The 19,086-nt window shown below is 37.5% G+C and overlaps 1 protein-coding gene across 1 annotated transcript; it reads left to right on the top strand.

The window, feature by feature from the left end:
- The first annotated feature begins 10,497 nt into the window (after nucleotides 1–10,497).
- Nucleotides 10,498–14,704, top strand: nansb (N-acetylneuraminic acid synthase b). Its single transcript, XM_067437179.1, has 6 exons — nucleotides 10,498–10,695; nucleotides 12,869–13,084; nucleotides 13,195–13,294; nucleotides 13,673–13,827; nucleotides 13,936–14,202; nucleotides 14,293–14,704. Exons 1-6 carry the CDS (start codon nucleotides 10,564–10,566, stop codon nucleotides 14,479–14,481), a joined length of 1,059 nt encoding a protein of 352 aa, XP_067293280.1. The 5' UTR covers nucleotides 10,498–10,563; the 3' UTR covers nucleotides 14,482–14,704.
- The last annotated feature ends 4,382 nt before the right edge of the window (nucleotides 14,705–19,086 follow it).

Below are 19,086 nucleotides of genomic sequence, written 5' to 3'. Positions count from 1 at the left end.
AAAAATATTTAGAAAAAAAGTAACCTGGTTGCCTTAAAATTTTGAGTTCATTGAAATTAAAATTTTGAGTTAATACAATGAACATTTTTTGAGATTCAACAACCTTTATTAAAAGATTATTAAAAGATTTTGTAAGCATATTGGGTAATTGTGTGTGTTTTATTTCTGATGACGCAGTGAAACATGCCAAATAGTGCTATTTTCATGATATATTAAATTTTTTATGTGGGTCAGATACAATAATATTTTGAGTTTCTATTTATTAAACAAATTTCCTTCATTGTATCCAGGGGCGTTTTTAGGATTTTTATTTTAGGGGGGCTCAGCCCCCAGTGAGGGTAGGTCTGTAGAAAAAATGGTAACACTATTTAGTTTAGGGTCCAAATTGCGCTATTAACTAATAGCTTACAAACATGCATACCCAGAAGATATTGGCTGTTTATCATTACTTATAAAGCAAATATTAATCCCTTAAAGGGTAACTAAACCCCTGTTCACAGCCTAACTCCGCCCTCTGGCAATATTTGAAAAATGCTGCAAAAGTGGGCAGAGCCCAGCGGAGAGAGAGGGGACGAGACGAGGGCGGCGCTGAGCGGGGGGCGTGCACCTGAGACCCGTAGTGACAACTTGTTTGACAGTTGTCAGACTCGCAAAGATTGCTAGTGGCTGGAGTGAGGACAGTAGTTTTGCACAGAGCAGTCATCTAAACTAGAGGACTTTTTCTCCACCACCTTCACCTGAAGTGGAGGAGGGTGAAATGTCTGTAGACACAGAGTTTGTTGGCTCAAACTGCTTTAACTCCCGATGCATACGATGCTTTCATTCATTCATTCATTCATTCATGCTAGCGAAGCAGCAGCGCAAGAGAGAATGAGATCACTAACTAATCTATGAACACTGAACAGCCATATCCTTATACTGAATGCCACTAAAAAAAAATCACAGGACCAATAAGTTCAAACCTAATAGCCTATTACAACAGATTTCCTCATATTAAATATTCCTCATGCATTAAATAAAAGTTAGACTACATACGCCGCAGTCTAGCACGTTACGGATTTGTTGTTCGTTACCACGGCAACCATTTGCGTGTCAGGGTTTGTCTGAAAGCGTCTGAGGTATGAAAATTATCTGTAGACATGACAGGCGGCAAAACTATCAGAAGAAAAGCTTAACATGTACTTACAACTGCATTATATATCTGTATTTTCTTAATTAGGATGTTGAAAGCAAGTGAAGAGAAAGTTTCATTCATAATGTTTCTACTTCATTTAACATGAGCGCTCATACTGGACTGAAGCCGTTCTCATCATGTGATCACGGAAAACATTTCTCAGGGCGTGGTGAGCTCGTGCCAGGGGCGTGGATAGTGAGCCGTTGGAAGTACAAACCTACGTAACGAAGTACCATAACGTCCAATAGGAAAATTCAACTGCAGTAGCCACCGTTCAACCTTAAGAGGGCAGCACTAAGACGTTTTTATACCATATATTATAGAATTTAAACACTTTAAACCCAACTGTCAAAACATTTACTCGACTCAATGAACAATAATAATAAAGCTCCATTCTTGCAGATCATTAACTAAAAAAAGTTGTTCTAGGGTTTAGTTACCCTTTAATGCATGGCCATACTGTACATGCATTAATCATACTCAATAATGTAGGCAGGTTTAACCAAGATCCCAAATGTTAGGGGGTTCTAACATGGTCCCCCGAGAAAATTTTGATTTCTATGATCTACATATGAGCATTTTATGATGTTCTGAAGGCCAAAAACTTTGATAACAATAGCTTGAAAACCATGTCACTGGGCAGTAAATTATTTGTCTTTCTTATCTCCACATCTCTCGTTTTCTCTGTGTTTATCTTGCCCTGTCTCTTCATAACGCTGAGCTTTGACTTTTTTTTTTTTCGTTTTCGTCAGTGAATAAAGTGAACATATGGTTTACATATTAACATACTGATATTTATGTTTCATGAATAATTTTCTTAGACACGTTAATTTACTGTTTATCAAAGTTTTAAGTTTATTAAAATCACAGAAAGAACATTCATTAGGCTACTAATCTTATGCCCAATACAGGCTGAAAAAGCTGATGTTTTTTTTTTTTTAATTTACTGAATGTTACAAATAGAATTATATTAATTTACAATATATACACATTCATTATTAAACTTACGCCTAATCTGATGAAAATGGCTTTGTTAATATTTTCTGTTCGTTAAGGCCTACATGAATCACATTGGCATATTTCCAGTTAAAAATGTCTAAAAATTAGACACAAGTTTATTCATTTGCCTAAATATTTTTTTCTTTTGATTAACATTTCTGACTTAAAGCAGAAGCTGTCAAACATGAATGTTTAGTTTAGCTGCATTTATCTTACTTGACGTCGAGTTGATCTGCTAAAATTTGCGCTCAGCCTCAGCAATTTCTGTGTGACCATAAAGCCCGCCTACTCTGATTTGATTGGTTTTATCAAATATTTTGACATTGACGAGCGGTGACAGACCAATGACGCTCAGATTTACACACACACACACACACACACACACACACACACACACACACACACACACACACACACACACCTCTGCTTCTGACGTGCGCTGCTCTGCTCAGAGCCGCTGCGGATTGGAGAGACAGACTAAAAAACGGGACGAAGCCGAAGCCTGCCGCCAGTTTCATATGTTTTAAAGGTTAATGACATATTTTTTAGGGGGGCTGAGGCATAAGTTTAGGGGGGCTGAGGCATAAGTTTAGGGGGGCTGAAGCCCCCCTAAAAAGGGCCTAGCGACGCCTATGATTGTATCAACTCAAATTTTTAATTTCAATAAACTCAACATTTTAAGGCAACCAGGTTACTTACTTTTTTAAGTTAAACCAACAAAAACCAACAATTTTTTTTTACAGTGTGGTACTCAAAAGAGGCCTGTAAATGAAAATCTAACTTCTGAGGAAATATGTCCAGTTACGTTGGTTTATTTGCTTTGCTGCAATCACGTTGCAACACATAAAAAGAACGAATGGTCACGCTAACTACGTGTAAATGAAACCTTGTGAGTAGATGAGCTAAAACGTATCAACGAAAGTATCTCACTGGAATCCTTTGTGTAAAATGGGAATGTGAACAAAATTGGTTCAGGTCTGATATCACAAATCTAAATGTCTTATAAAATATAGCGTTTTACTTTGGTCTCATTTCAGACCTTGCAATCGCTGCACTTTCGTGTGTTTAATGTCTCAAAAGAGACAGAGAAAAATAACAGAAACAAAAGTTTTCTTTTGGCGCGCTCCCCCTCAGACCTGTTTTTCAAGCCTTCCTGTTGTATGCAAATAGATTCTCTAAAGAATGCAGTTGATAAAATCGCAGCCAAAAACAAAAAAAATTTGCCCTATTCTATATTGTAGTCACAAAAACCTTTACTTTGAGCAATGATGTGACCCGTGCTCTCAGTGTCTGAAATGTAGTGAATGTGCAGCAACTAAGATAATAACTGGTTTCCAGTTTGATCTTGAGCTGTGCACACAATGATCATTCCAGCACAGCAGTAGCTGCAGGCCAATCAGAGGTGTGCCTTCGAAAAGATAAGTCAGATTATAACAAGTCATTCTGGACAAATTACTCAGCAGAGACCCTCTTAAGACCAGCAAATCAAATGTCTAAAATATACTATAGCTATAGTATAGAATATGATTTATGTTATGATCTTTGAGGAAACATCTGTGTCTTCCCCAGGATTCTTAGCTAGCTGACCCTTTGAGAAATCCTCGGTCACCTTCAGGCAGAAGGTTTGGCTTGCCGGGCATGTTAGATCTCCATCGTTTCACTGATGATGCTCCATTGTGTGTGAAACACCTGAACAACTTCTAAATAACCATGCAATAATTGAACACTGATGTATTTGTTGTTATCAAGAGATGGGAAAAGAGTTGGTGGATGAACACAAGAACAAAAATAAATAACCCATGATAAACTCATGTCAGAAGTGCGAGTGATAAATACGGTCTCATTTCTCAGGGTCCGATATTTAGTAGGCAGGTCTCATTTGATCACCAGATTCATCACTGCCACTGTGATATAGAAGTGGAGTTTAAATGTGGTCTGTGTGAATTAAAGGAAGGGTAACAAAACGTCAGTATAACTAGTATATTTACTAGCAGTATGCATACTTAAAATATATCCCATAATTAAACATGAAAATACATGATCATTACATAAATCATATTCTATACTCTATAGTATATTTTAGACATTTGACTTGCTGGTCTTAAGAGGGTCTCTGCTGAGTATCTTGTCCAGAATGACTTGTTATAATCTGACTGATCTTTTCGAAGGCACACCTCTGATTGGCCCTGCAGCTACTGCTGTGCTGGAATGATCGTTGTGTGCACAGCTCAACATCAAACTGGAAACCAGTTATCATCTTAGTTGCTGCACATTCAATACATTTCTGACACTGAGAGCACGGGTCACATCATTGCTCAAAGTAAAGATTTTTGTGACTACAATAATTGGGCAAATTTCTCTTGTTTTTGACTGCAATGTTATCAACTGCATTCTTTAGAGAATCTATTTGCATACAACAGGAAGGCTTGAAAAACAGGTCTGAGGGGGAGCGCGCCAAAAGAAAACTTTTGTTTCTGTTATTTTTCTCACGAAAGTGCAGCGATTGCAAGGTCTGAAATGAGACCAAAGTAAAACGCTATATTTTATAAGACATTTAGATTTGTGATATCAGACCTGAACCAATTTTGTCCACATTCCCATTTTACACAAAGGATTCCAGTGAGATACTTTCGTTGATACGTTTTAGCTCATCTACTCACAAGGTTTCATTTACACGTAGTTAGCGTGACCATTCGTTCTTTTTATGTGTTGCAACGTGGTTGCAGCAAAGCAAATAAACCAACGTAACTGGACATATTTCCTCAGAAGTTAGATTTTCGAATTTTGGTCAAATCTCCAGCCTTTCCCCCTTATCCTTAAATCCAGATCTGCCACCATCTATTGGCGGTTCCCTGTTCGCAAAGTGGAGAAGTAACGGTATACACCAATTCCAACAATTGTTCAACAATGACACGCTCAAGTCCTTTGCTGTCTTAATGTTAGAATATGAAATTCCTAAACAGGACTTTTATAAATACTTACAGATTCGCCATCTAATAAACACTCTAAAAAGGGAAAAACGCCTATCTTTGGAGCTAACAAATCTTGAGGAGATTTTGGTAAAATCGGCATCATTAAAAGGAAAAATCTCTGAAATTTATAGCACTTTGGTGGACCATCACAGCTCTTCTTTGACCCCACTTAGAAACATATGGCAGAAGGATATGGGATGTGATTTTGATGACGCTCAGTGGGATACGATATGTCAGAATGTGTTTTCCTCATTGTCCTGTAATAAAATAATCGAACAAAATTATAAATTCATGCATAGAATGTACCTTACTCCGCTCCGCTTAAGTAAAATGTTTCCTAATTCATCCCCCAGATGTCATCGTTGCAAAACATGTAAAGGGTCAATTATGCATGTTTTTTGGGAATGCAGGAAATTAAAACATTTCTGGAAGGCAGTACATGATCTAACTGTTAAAATTGTGAAAGTCCCACTAGATTTTATACCAACACTGTACCTCTTTGGTACGGAAGTGGACAAGACACGGGATACCATATCCAGGAAGAGGATTATCTTAATGTCGTATATAGCAAAGAAATGCATCTTGCTCAACTGGAAACAAAGACGACCCCCATCATTCAATCTGTTCAAACAAATTCTAAATGAAACTTTAAGACTGGAACAACGCACATATGCCCTAAAAAATATGGGGGATGCCTTCAGAAGGATATGGGAACCGTTTATGGACCTCTGACACTACAATGCTTGGCATATTTAGATTACATTTACAAAGGCTGAACTGTGATCTGTGACCATGGATTGACTTGATTTAATTGTATGTTTTTCTTTCTTTTGTTTTGTTTTTAATTATTATTATTATTATTATTATTTATTATTATTTTTTTATTATTATTATTATTATTATTATTTATTTCATTTTTATTATTATATATTTTTCTCTCTCTGTCTGTTATGTTAATAAAATGTTAAAAATCAATAAAAAGATAATAATAAAAAAAAAAAAAAAAAGAAGTTAGATTTTCATTTACAGGCCACTTTTGAGTACCACCAATAAAATTTGGATGATGTTATTCCAGTTTAAAAGTTTTCTCTTGCTGCGTGGGTACGCAAGAAAAATTTTAAAGCAAGGGATATCATTTCTATCCAATAAGCAATTTGGTTGTCTAATTCTAATTCAGTATTTAGTATATACTCCCCACATTTCTAAAAGGCAAATAAGAATGGACTTACCATAACAGCCGAAGAAAGAGAAGAAAATCAAGCCTCTTGTTTCAATCCCAATATTTGCTGAAAAGACACTCGCATCCTGGAGATCACGGAGGTCCGGGTCACTTCCTAAGTTAGCCCGAGGACGCAATCTAACGACCTGGTCGAAGGACTTCTGCCTGTAAGCCTTTTCAGCATTTCTGTTAAAAGCACTTCATTTATTCATATCGAATTTTAAATCTGACTCCATTAATAATTTTGATCTGACTCCAATTCTATGTGAATTTGTTCAATTTGTTACGTTTGTAACTTAACAGCTGATCATCATTTTAGTTGTGATTTCATTTAGATCGTTGATTTCTCTTAGTATCTCATCTTCAAATATTCATTCCTCCTTGGGATACGGAGTCACTCGAGGATAATGCTCGCACAATTATTTAATTACCTTACCTCACGGATGCAAATTAGTCAGTTCTGTTATTATAGAGGATTGCAGAGTGAAGTATTTTACCTTTAAGTGAGTCGCACATGCTTACTCATAACAACAAGAGTAATTTGAACCATTTTATTAAAAACAGCGACAGACAAAAATCAGATTGCCCCTTAAACTTAGCACCAATACATACCATGTGTGTGAGTACCACTAGGACACGAACACAACATGGCATGGGGGTTCATGGCATGGCTACAGATTGTTCCCAAATGGCAGTTCTGCTACCCTTCCTTAAATACTCAGACCAGAACAATGATTGTAAACATTTGCAACCCAACACCTGGTTTCAGGGGAGATGTTTTAGATGTCTTTGAAGAGACCACTCAAAGAGGAGCCCAGAATTCTCAAACTTTTCAATCTTTCTCATCCTACTAGTGACTACAGTGAAATTGAGACTAATTTACCCATCGCACTGAGACCATTAAAATGACACCAAACATGAAAGGAATAAAACAAGATACATCATATGTAGTATAAATGCATTCTGTGACATGAATTAGGGAGAGGGGGAAAGGGCAGGGCAGGCAGACTCTTTCTATGAGATCTTCTCTCCAGAATAGTGAGTTTTATTGCTTTATTTCAGGGCGTTGGATCTCCGCTTTTGTCTTAGCAGTAAAACCCATTCTTACATCATTAATTAACATTAGTTAACTACATTAGTTAACATGAACTAATAATGAACTGCAGTTATAAAGAATGTATTTATCTTTGTTTATATTAATTTAAACATTTACTAATACTAATTTACTTAGTAAATGCACTGTGAACTAAATTTAACAAACCATAAACAGCTTTATTTTTATTAACTAACGTTAACAAAGAGGAACAAATGCAGTAACAAAATGTACTGCTCATTGGTTAGTTCATGTTAGTTAATACATTAACTAATGTTAACTAATGACCATTATTCTAAAGTGTTACCTTTTTTCTATTAGATCCGATGGCGTTTTAAGTCATATGGTCATGTTACAATGTACCTCACATATGGGGCACGTTGTCACATTTCATTTCCGTTCTTTTGGGGTAGGTCTAGAAAAAAATATACACTGTATTAATGAAACAAAACCACATAATTATAATGGACGTGTGAAATTAATGTAATTTAGGGGAAAAAAATACTCTCAACCCCCAGTGAATTTACATAAACTGAGAGAGTCAAAATGCGTTAGGTTGTGCCCCGCTCTCCCGTTATGTTATGTAAGAGATAATGTACACCCAGCCGGTTGTTATCTCAGAATAAACCCCAACAGAGGGGTCTTGCATCACTCTGAAGGGGTTTATTCTGGGATAACAACCCGCTGGGTGTACATTATCCCGCTTATTTCACAGCTACTAGTACCCAAAAATGAAACCAAGCCTATGATTTACTCACCCTCAAGTCATTATAGGTGTATATGACATTCTTCTTTCAGACAAATACAATCAGAGTTATATTTAAAAAGTCCAGGCAAACGTTAATCCAAGCAGTAGTTGTTGTTGTTGAAGTCCATAAAAAAAATGCAGCTGTCCGTCAAATAACATGCTCCACACGACTCCGATGGGTTAATAGAGGTCAGCTCAGCATGCAAGTAGGCTACATTTTCTGTCATCCTTGCAGGACTGTGATATGAAATGTGCAAAGTAACATATTTGAGCAACTGTGTGACAGTGAATAGCACGACTGGCACAATAGCGGTATAAACATGCATAGTACAATATGCGTCACATGACTAAACATGCGTCATCGTTTTCCAATATCTCCGTCTTCACAGTCCACACTACAACGTGAAGACGGCGTTTTCAAATGTATCTGCTTTGGAGAGTGTTTTCAAAAAGCTACATTTTTGTTGCCTTAAAACGCTGTTTCAGTGTGGACGGAAGGCCAAAACGGAGAGAAAAAGATGTTTTAAAACGAAAAGTGTGGACATAACCTGAGCGATATTTTTTTGGTCATGTGACGTCATTCTTCACCCCACGTCGTTCAAATCGCTCCAAACTGATGCCATTCCTTTCTGCTCGATTTATGCTGGTGTGTGCCGTTAAAACAAACACCATAACCATTTCCTTCCACAGATATGTCCTAGGGAACACTGTTTTGAAGATAAAATTATTGTTATTGCAAAACAGTGTTTTCAGACAGTGAGATAAAAACAACGTTCTCCCACTGTTTAGATTTTGTGTCTGTCATTCCCCTCCCCCCTAACTCTCCCTCTTTCAGGATCACTCTGTGACACTGTTACCTGGCACTGATATTAAAATCATTGTTGCTGTTTCTGTGATTTTGGCTTTATTTTTTTTTATACATATTTTTTTTAAATATTGAATGCCACACATATTGAAATAAAAACAAGAATGCTTTTTGCTGCATAAGACTGGTGAACAAACAGAAGCTACGGTAGGTCAAAAACACATAAAGAAAAGTGTAAGGATAATACAACATCAGCATTTGGACGGTATTCTGCACTCATTTGAAATTGACATTTGACATCATCAGACATAAAATTAATCAATAAAATGTAATTGATCTCATAGATGTGACTGTTGTGGTTCCTGGTCATAGCAGCACCAGTTGCTGCAGTTAATGAGGCGAATTCAAATGACTTTGACAAAGTCCTTATATATTTTTTCATATTATCATATTAAATGCCTATTGCCTGCTGTGCACAGTTAAGCTGATGCCACCGGGGTGGCGGTGCCACCGGCTTGGGCCCCTCATCGCTGCTCGCAGCTTTAATTATAACTTGATTTCTTTATTAATGACAACATTTGGGTTTACAGTGTGGCCGATCAGAGGTCCTGCTCCAGTTATATAATCATACCATAAAATATAATGTGCAAATGTTTATATACGCAAGATAACTTATTAATAATAATATGACTGCGTGGTGAACCTTACTCATATTTAAACAACTATTGCTTTGTGTTGTTGGCTATAGTTAAAATGACAGAGAAAAGAAAAACAGACATTAGATCATTTTTCAGTGCACCAAAACGCCAAATAAGTACTAATGTTTTTTTGTGGTACACATATCCTTATAAGTAAGATTTTGTCTGTATTATTTGTGTCCCCTTCAAAAATTGCCTTTGGGAAATGTTATGTTTATTGCCCCAACTGTTATAAAAAAAAAATGTACGCCCCTGCCATAATGAGAAATGGGTGTTGAGGTGGGCTGCTAGAGGTTATAATGTTAGCATTAATTGAAAGTAAAGCTAGCAGTTTGAAAATGGTATACAATTGTTTTAAATGAATTAACACAGTAGATTGTTAATCCTGTGTCAATTCCTGATATTTGAACACTCTTTGAAAAAAATTGACTAGCCTAGGCCTTTGAGTATAAGAATTAATAGCTAACATTTTCTATAGATTTCTGTATTTTGTCATTTTTTCATAATGGTTTTTAGTTTTAAAAATGGGTGATATTGTGTTTGGCATGCAAAAAGTAAAACATGTAGGTGAGGCATGTCTCCTCTGGCTGTAATATCTACATTCTTTCTTTAGGTGTGGCCGATTTCCATGTGTAAATGCATCCACAACAAATTACCATTTGTAAAAAATAAATGAAGTTCTCACAGGTTTTGTGCAATAGAGGGTGGGATTTAGCACAGGGTGGAGCACTTGGATCTCTTTAAATGACAGCGAGCCCTTCTTTCTAGCCCCTTTGTTTGATGCCAGCACGCCAGTGATAACATCGACTTTTATCATATCTTATTCATAAATCAGTTGAACAATTAGACTATAAAATGTCTGCTGAGTTTGAACTTTGTCCAGGAAGAAAAATTGGGGGCTCCAACCCCTGCTTTATCATCGCTGAGATTGGACAAAACCATCAAGGAGACATAGAAATCGCCAAACAAATGATCCGAATGGCCAAGGTAAAGTAGGCCTACTGTGAGTTATATAGATTATATAACGTTAGCAGGAGAAGGGGAACCCCGAAACCACAGTTTGATAGAATATTTTTTTTATAGAATTTGTTTTTAAAAAGACAAATTTAATTGAGATTTTGTTTCCTCCATTTTATTTCTAAACAGAAAAAATAACCGAAATAGGGATGTTCACAAAGGATGTGTTTTACATGGGCGATACGGCCAAAAAGTGATCTCGATTTAAAAAATGTATATCAGTTTATAATGATAATAATTATTAGATAAATGTCAAATATTTCTTTCTTTCAAATTTAAAGGCAGGTTTTTGCTCCAAAGTGGAAGTTGTAGAAACCAGACTGTTAATTGTGGTTTTAAACTACACTTCATTGCCAGAATATGACAAACATTTCACGTTTTTGAATTCCTTTCATTTTTCCAGTCCAAGTTAAATATCTTAATAGAAAATAATAATGTACTAGTTTCTGCATATGCTAACGGGTCATATTGTTTCTTGAAACAGGTTTGTGTTGCCTGATATATCTTCGACACAGTTTGCAGTGCAGGCTGCAGTATTAATAATATTACATTTTAGAAATGCACATTTGACAGAGTTGACAGTAGTAGCTTGAGTTAGGAGAATGCAGATGAAAATTTATGTTCATTAACAAAAACATGGACATCTGTAAAAATTGAAACAACCTCATTTCCATATAGTAAGATTTTAATATAGATTTAATGAGTTCAGACATCAGGTCTTCCATAGTATCACACATTTAGATCACAGTTACAACCATGCATATAGTTCTTCACCACCATGGTAAAATGTATCTATGGTTTATATGGTATTTGTATGAAAAAACAGTAGCCTAAAGTATAAAGTAGCCATTTAGTATAAATGGACAAATTCTATAGCGAAATTCTGTAATAATATTCCATTAGTCCTTTAATACATTTAATACATGCCTACATTTATAATATTATAATATATTATATCTAGAATATCTCACATTTCTGCCATGGTGCAGTTTTTGTCACCACAGTAGCCTAAATCCATGGTGAATTATGGAGATAATCCTCCTGACTCTCACTTTGCACACAGTGTTTAGTGTTTGTTTTGTCTGGTTGTAAAGTAGTTTAAATCACAGAGACGCTTGTTTTCCGCTGGATTTCCCAGCGCTGTTCAGTGTTGCAGACCGATCAGACCTGCTCCAGTGAGCTCACTGCCTATTGCTGCTGTTTGGACTTTGACCCGAGCGGATAAATATAAGGTGCGTCTCAATCAGCTCCCTAGTTGAGTAGTCAGGGCACTTATGTCCTGATCAGTGCCCTGACTACTTAACCAGGGACCTGATTGAGACACGCCCAGTGTCTGTGTGGCGCGGTTCAGGCGAGGTACTGAATTGATGAAATTATGACAACTTTGTCATCTTCACAAGGTTAGTTTCACTTTCAGTTTTCCACGTTCTTCTTTCAACGTTCGTGTTTCGACTCATTTTTTTCTTTGCGTGTCGAGTGTCTTTGCCAGTAGAGCGTATAGTCTACTTTGACATGCAAATAAAAAGCTGCTCATTGGCTGTTATCTCTTTTTTTTTTTGTCGTGTGATTGGTTGTTACATCCATATCGAGTAAAAATGCTTATCATTGTTATCGAAATAACTTTATCACGATTTGATATTATATTGTTTATCAGCCCAGCCCTAGGTTTACCACTCCATTACTTTTCCATTGTTTTTTATATTTAAACATGCACCAGACGGACACGTTTGAACGTTTTTAACTGCAAAAACTCTTCTTTGTGAACAGGCCCAAACTTAAAATCCTATATCCTACTGTAAAAGAAATTATGTTGGTTTAACTTTTAAAAAAAAGTAAGTTACCTGATTGCCTTAATTTTCAGTTCACTGAAATTAGAAATTTTTAGTTGAGAAAATGAAGGAAATTGGTTTAGTGAATTGAAACTCAAAATCTAAGTTGACACATCATGAAAATATAGGTTCACTTTTTCCAATTTTAAATCAAGAATTAAAATGGTAAGTTTCTGTAATAGCTATAACAGTCACACACTGTATCACATTAAATTAACATTTAGATTTCTTATATGGTGAAACTCATTTTTCATTCAAAAATCCTGTTTGTTGTCAAACAAATCCACTTTAACTCCCTCTCGTAACTCCCGCAGGACTGTGGAGCTGATTGTGCCAAGTTTCAAAAGAGCGAGATTGAACACAGATTCACCAAGCACGCTCTGGAGCGCCCCTATACCTCCCCTCACGCCTGGGGCCCGACCTACGGGGCTCATAAACTCCATCTGGAGTTCAGTCATCAGCAGTACAGAGAGCTGCAACAGTACGCAAATGACATTGGCATCTTCTTTACTGCATCAGGGATGGATGAGGTGAGGCGAGGGTCTCAACATTTTTTTAAGTATATCAAGAGAATATGTGCATGGTAAACCCAGTAGATTGAAATGCATCTCATAACTTTTTCTCTCCCTACCTCAATCAGATGGCTGTAGAATTTCTTCATGAAATCAATGTGCCGTTTTTCAAAGTTGCCTCAGCTGACACCAACAACATCCCATACCTGGAGAAAACCGCCAAAAAAGGTAAACCTCGCTGCTCAAAAAGTGCTGAAAACACACTCTCCTTTGACAGAGGTTTTTCATATTCACTGCCAAGGCTTACATAACAATTCAGACAAAAGCCAGCGACTCACAATTGAGAAAAGTACAAGCACAGCCGTAACTGAATCTGAATAGCTAATCTTGTGCATCTAAAGTCAGTTATCACCTGGAGGTTTACATATTGACATTGCTGATTGGCCAGAGCAGAGCGAATGAATCCTGGAAATCCTGGTGTGGATTTTCTGGTTATGAGTGTGCAGAGAATTCGGCATGTGTGAACTCATCTTCATATGTTAATGACCTTATTTTCTCCCAGAAGCAGCAGTGCCTTGAAGCTGACGTTTTGGTGTATTTGTGTAGGTCGTCCCATGGTGATTTCTGCTGGAATGCAGTCTATGGAGATCATGCGCACTGTTTACCAAACTGTCAAGAAGCACAATCCCAATTTCACTTTCCTGCAGTGCACCAGTGCGTATCCGCTGCCATTAGAGCACGTCAACCTCAGCCTGATCCCTGTAAGTGATCATCTTCATAAATTACAATAAATAAATGTAAAAAGTTTTTCAAAAGTAGCGAAGTAGATTGAAATCTTTCCTTTCCTTTCCTTCCCTTTTCCTACGCAGGAGTTCCAGAGGGAGTTTCCGGACATTCCCATTGGCTACTCTGGACATGAGACGGGCATCCATGTGTCTGTGGCTGCTGTGGCACTTGGGGCAAAGGTCCTAGAGCGTCATGTGACCCTGGATAAGAGCTGGAAAGGCAGTGACCACTCAGCATCATTGGAGCCGGCCGAGCTGGCGGAGCTGGTGAAAGCCATCAGGACGGTAGAGATAGCGATGGGTTCGCCAATCAAACAGATGCTGCCCTGTGAGGCTTCCTGTCACAGCAAGGTCAGATAAAATAGTCATTTCGACAGATTAAAAAAAAATATATATATATCCCAAATATCATTAAATCAATGGTTATGTTCTTTCGTGCAGTTGGGTAAGTCAGTGGTGGCCCTGAAACCATTGAAGAAGGGTGAGACATTAACTCTCGACATGCTGACGGTAAAAGTGGCCGAACCGCAAGGCGTAAGGCCAGAGAACATCTTCAAACTGGTTGGCAAGAAAATCACCGTGGACCTGGAGAAAGATGCCACCATTACTGAGGACATGATGACAGACTGACGATCAGGCACTCCAAAACTAAACGGGCAATGAAGGGAACTTATCTTTTAATTTTAATAATAATACAAATATATAAAATCAGCCATTATTAAATCTGTTTATTTTATTTATTTCATTAAATTATGTCTTTGATGAAAATATGATTTTGCATGCCTGATGTCTTGACATGTTGTCACCTGTCTCGCAGACTATTGTCTTTGTGGTGAATGAACACTATGTGAAGTAAAATCTATTTCTTTCCTAATCAATGTTGACTCTGGGTCTTTGTTCGTATTGGTCTGTTTATTAGACCAAGCTGTATTCCTCAAAAGCAAGATGTTTTGTGTAAAATTGAACAGTTGTTCTTACTAACACTTTTTTGCTAACTTTACTTAATGTCCAATAATTTGTTGAACTTACTTAAAACACTTAAGTAATCTGTACTGTTAGCACGCTATGCCTTTGTTACTCAGTAAACCCAAGTTAGAATTACTTGACTGGTTTGAGTACCATTGTGCAAAGCACTAAAATCAAAACCAGCAGGGCAAAAGGGTGATTCTTAATATACTTTTTGCTTATTCCTCCACTTCTGCAGTTATTGTTCTCCTTAGTTGCATTTCCCAAAGTCATCTTGAATATTACTGTCAATACAACTAAACATTTTGGAGAGCGTAACCTAATATGACTTCATAAATTCATGCTGACTTGCTAAATTGTATAATTTATTGTTATCGTATTATTTTCATCAACAATATGGTTTGATTAAAACCATTTTCTTATTGTCCATGTGAAGGGCTATTTCATGCATGGCACTTAAATTTTGATTCTTTGCAGCCGGTATAATGTTGTCTTGTATAGTGACTTGTTTGCATTATTTAATTTTATTGTTATGCAATATCATTTTTGGTAACCTTTTTCACCAATAAGGTCTCATTTGTTTTAATGCATTAACTAACAGCTAGAGAGCAAAAACCTTTGGTAATGTTAGTAATAAAATGTCTGTTTATTAACAGTCCATTACCTAACCTTGGATCTGAAAATGTTGAGATTAATAAGAACTAAGATGAATAAATCCTGTACATCTGTTCATTCATTAACTAATGCTAAAAATTAAACCTTATTGTAATGTGTTATTTTTTTTTTTAAATAAAGTTAGTAACTATAGCCTACTGTATGTTTGATTTATATTTAAGTGTTTGGACATGGCTTTTAATGGTGGGCTTTTTGTTTTTGTAATCAGTTGATCAAAATTTGTATTTAGATTTATCTACCAATATATCGGTTATTGGATTTCAAATATAAAGAAGTATTGGTATCAAACATTTTATTGGTGCATCCCTAATTTATATATAACCATTGTTGTCTGATTTTGCCTTGTGTTTCTTATATATTTAACCACTAAACATCGCATTTAAGTACATTTCTGTAAAAAAAAGAAGAAAAAAAATAAAAAAGCACAATTCCTGGTACACAAAGGGAGTCCTACCTCCCAAACTCACATTGCTAATCCGATTGGCTTTGATTTCTGACTTGTGAGAGGCCACATCTAAATTTGGTTGTGCAAAGCAAAGCTCCCCCAAAACCTAGGCTGAATCTGAAATCGCCCCTAAACCCTCATTCATACAGTTCACTTGAAGGAGTGAGTGATGTCGGACAACCGTTGTGTGTACCTTGGCTGTACACTCGTTATTGAGGTGCATTGTGGGATTGAATGAGTGCACTCAATAATGTCCATGGTCTTGGACACCACTACAGATGGCTGTCTCCTCAAATAGGGCCCTATTAGAGGATATGGGGGCGATTTCGGATTCAGCCCTAAATGTGGTGAGGGAGAAATCAACAGTTCTTCGGTGCATGAAAATACTAGGCAATTCAGTCACATATTAATTTAGGGACAGTGCAGTTTTCTCAATATTGCGGGATGAATGGCAAACCTAAACACTACAGCATAATTATTGTACAGTAAAAAAAAGCATTATGTCTGTCTAAAGTCCCCATAAAACGTAAAAAATAAAAAACATTGCCCAGTCTTTTTCTTACACAAACGTGCCACTTCACTTCAGCAGGCCTTTATTAACCCCCGGAGCCGTGTGGAGCAGTTATATGATGGATAGATGCACTTTTAGTGACACAACTTGTCACTGCCATTATAAACCTTGGAAGAGTCAGGACATTTTTTAAAAATAACTCAGATTGTGTTCGTCTGAAAGAAGAATGTCATATAGACCTAGGATTGCTTGAGGGGGAGTAAATCATGGGCTAATTTGCATTTTTTGGGTGAACCAACCACTTTAACATGAGCTGCTTGTTTGTCTAGATTCCAGCTCTGTTAATTTTGACATTCCAAATTTCTTTTTAAAAACACTTACTGGAGATGACGTCACACAAAGCATAGTTTTCAGTTATGAATGGCGTGAAGGACCTGGAGGGCAAAATATTCTCAGGCCGGTCTCAAAGAAGAAAAACAAGAATGAACAAAAGGAAATCCCCTGCTGCAGTATTTCAATCACTCAGAACAGTAGGACTTTTAAAACGCTAAATGTGAAAAACACTTGAAGGGACAGTTCACCCAAAAATGCAAATTAGCCCATGATTTACTCACCCTCAAGTCATCCTAGGTCTATATGACACTCTCCTTTCAGACGAATACATTCTGAGTTATATTAAAAAATGTCTTGGCTCTTCCAAGCAGTGAATTGCAGCCCAAAATTTGAAGCCCAAAAAAGTCCTTTCATCCATCCTTGAGCCGTGTGGATAACTTTTTTGGCGCTCCAAATTTTGACCTGCCATGGCCCCGCCCAGCCCCCCTCTTCCACCACCTTTCCAAACTTTGTCAAACACCCTTTTTTTTTGGGGGGGGGGGGGGGGGGGGGTGGTGGTTGGGAGGCTGTGCCTTAATGCCCTTCGACCCGTCGCCCTGCCTCCTGCGCTCCCTCTGCCCTGGACCTCAGAGTGGACCATTGGCCATTCGGCCTCGCCATGGGTCAGACAACGCGTAGGCTACACAGCGAAAAGTCCCCTTCGGCTTGCTCTATCCTACCTCAGGCTTCATCTCCAGTGAGGCAACGGGTCAGCTGCCTAGGTTTTCGATTGCAGCCATTAACTATGAGGATGGAGCCCACTGGAAGTGGATGGATGGCGAAGATCAAGGCGGCCGCGACTGAGCCACAGCGATGACCTCCTGAGAGTGAGGTGGGGGTCAAGAGGTCTGAGGCCGAGTTAGAGCGACTGGAGGGGGTCACACACCGGATGCGAAGCTCAGCGCCGCGTCACGTCTTTAAAATTCGAACACATTGTTTTCAATGAGTGTACTCGCACTGGCGGCGGCATTCTGCGCCTGTCTGCGGCGACTCGGGAATTTGTTCAAAATCCTGCCGCATCAGACAATGACTTGTAAGGCAATCACGAAACTAATTTCGGACAGACTTCTAAGGCAGTGTAGCAGTTTAATGATCTACAGCAAAAATTGAAAGAGCTTTGGTGACAACTCAACACATTTAATTACTACATTAGTAATTTCTCGCTAGAAATTATATCAGAAGTGGAAAATATTGGTAAAAAACATACATTTACACACAAACTGACCAGCAAATACAAATTTCAGACACCATATTTTTTCCCAGCTTAACTATCACTGAATGAAAAGCACAGGATTGTGGGAAATAAAATGCAGCGGATACATGTATCCTCCCTTCAAAAATGTATCAGATGAAGGTATCTCAGGAAATAGGAAGTGAAGCAAACAATAGATTCGGACGTGGCTTGATGCCTTCCTGCCTTTAAATGTGTCCTCCGAAGGCAGCATTTTCCAGGTTTCGGACCCATCATCTTCTTCACCCGCTTGATTTTCAAGGCAGCAATAAGTTTGTGTTATTCAAGTTACCAATCATATTGTTTATATCGTAGTTGTATTTAATTGATTTTTGGACATCTTAATATAACCCCCCACACACACACACACACACACACACGTCCCACCCACTTTTTAAAACAAAGTTACGCCAATGTTAATATACATCAAACGTTTTTAAATAATTCATGTGTCAAATAAAGCCCGAACTGATGCACACTGTACATGGATACAACTTGTATCGATTTTATTGGTTACTTCAATAACACAAACTTATTGGCTAGAAGAACAAGCGGGTGAAGATGATGAAGATTAAGCCGCCGCCGCTCCATGTCTCTCCTGAGAGCTCATCTTTATGAACTAATACAAAGCACCGTGAGATCATTCCAACATGCGCAGGTCAGAGAGGACCTGTCCATCAAAAGCTCGTTATCCAATCAGAGTAGATCACTGTTAAGCCCGCCCCCACAAGAGGTTTGTGTCAAAAGAGCAAACGAAAAACTGAGAAACGTAAGCGAAATCTTTGACAATCCATTCACAATCCACGATCTGCGAAAACGAATCTTTGAAAAACATTAACAAAGAATGAAGCAGACTGAATATCCTGTTACATTTGTGCAACTGAGTTCACCTTTTTATTTTCAATGTGTTTTTCTTCTTTTGTAATGGCATTTGATAGTTTCTGAAAAAGTTTAGTTTTATAAAGTTTCATTCAGTTTTATTGAGACAAAGGTAATTCCATACTCTGTGGTGCGGCAGGATTTTGAACAAATTCC

The sequence above is a fragment of the Pseudorasbora parva genome, chromosome 25 (assembly GCF_024679245.1).
Source record: "Pseudorasbora parva isolate DD20220531a chromosome 25, ASM2467924v1, whole genome shotgun sequence".
Classification (NCBI taxonomy): domain Eukaryota; kingdom Metazoa; phylum Chordata; class Actinopteri; order Cypriniformes; family Gobionidae; genus Pseudorasbora; species Pseudorasbora parva.
This window is presented reverse-complemented; position numbering and strand designations above follow the sequence as displayed.

Bases quoted from the DNA above. Each gene is read 5' to 3' on its own strand.
- nansb (XM_067437179.1), top strand. From the start codon at position 10,564: ATGTCTGCTGAGTTTGAACTTTGTCCAGGAAGAAAAATTGGGGGCTCC. The intron at 13,085-13,194 runs GTGAGGCGAGGG...TACCTCAATCAG, and splicing joins CTGCATCAGGGATGGATGAG to ATGGCTGTAGAATTTCTTCA. The intron at 14,203-14,292 runs GTCAGATAAAAT...TCTTTCGTGCAG, and splicing joins AGGCTTCCTGTCACAGCAAG to TTGGGTAAGTCAGTGGTGGC.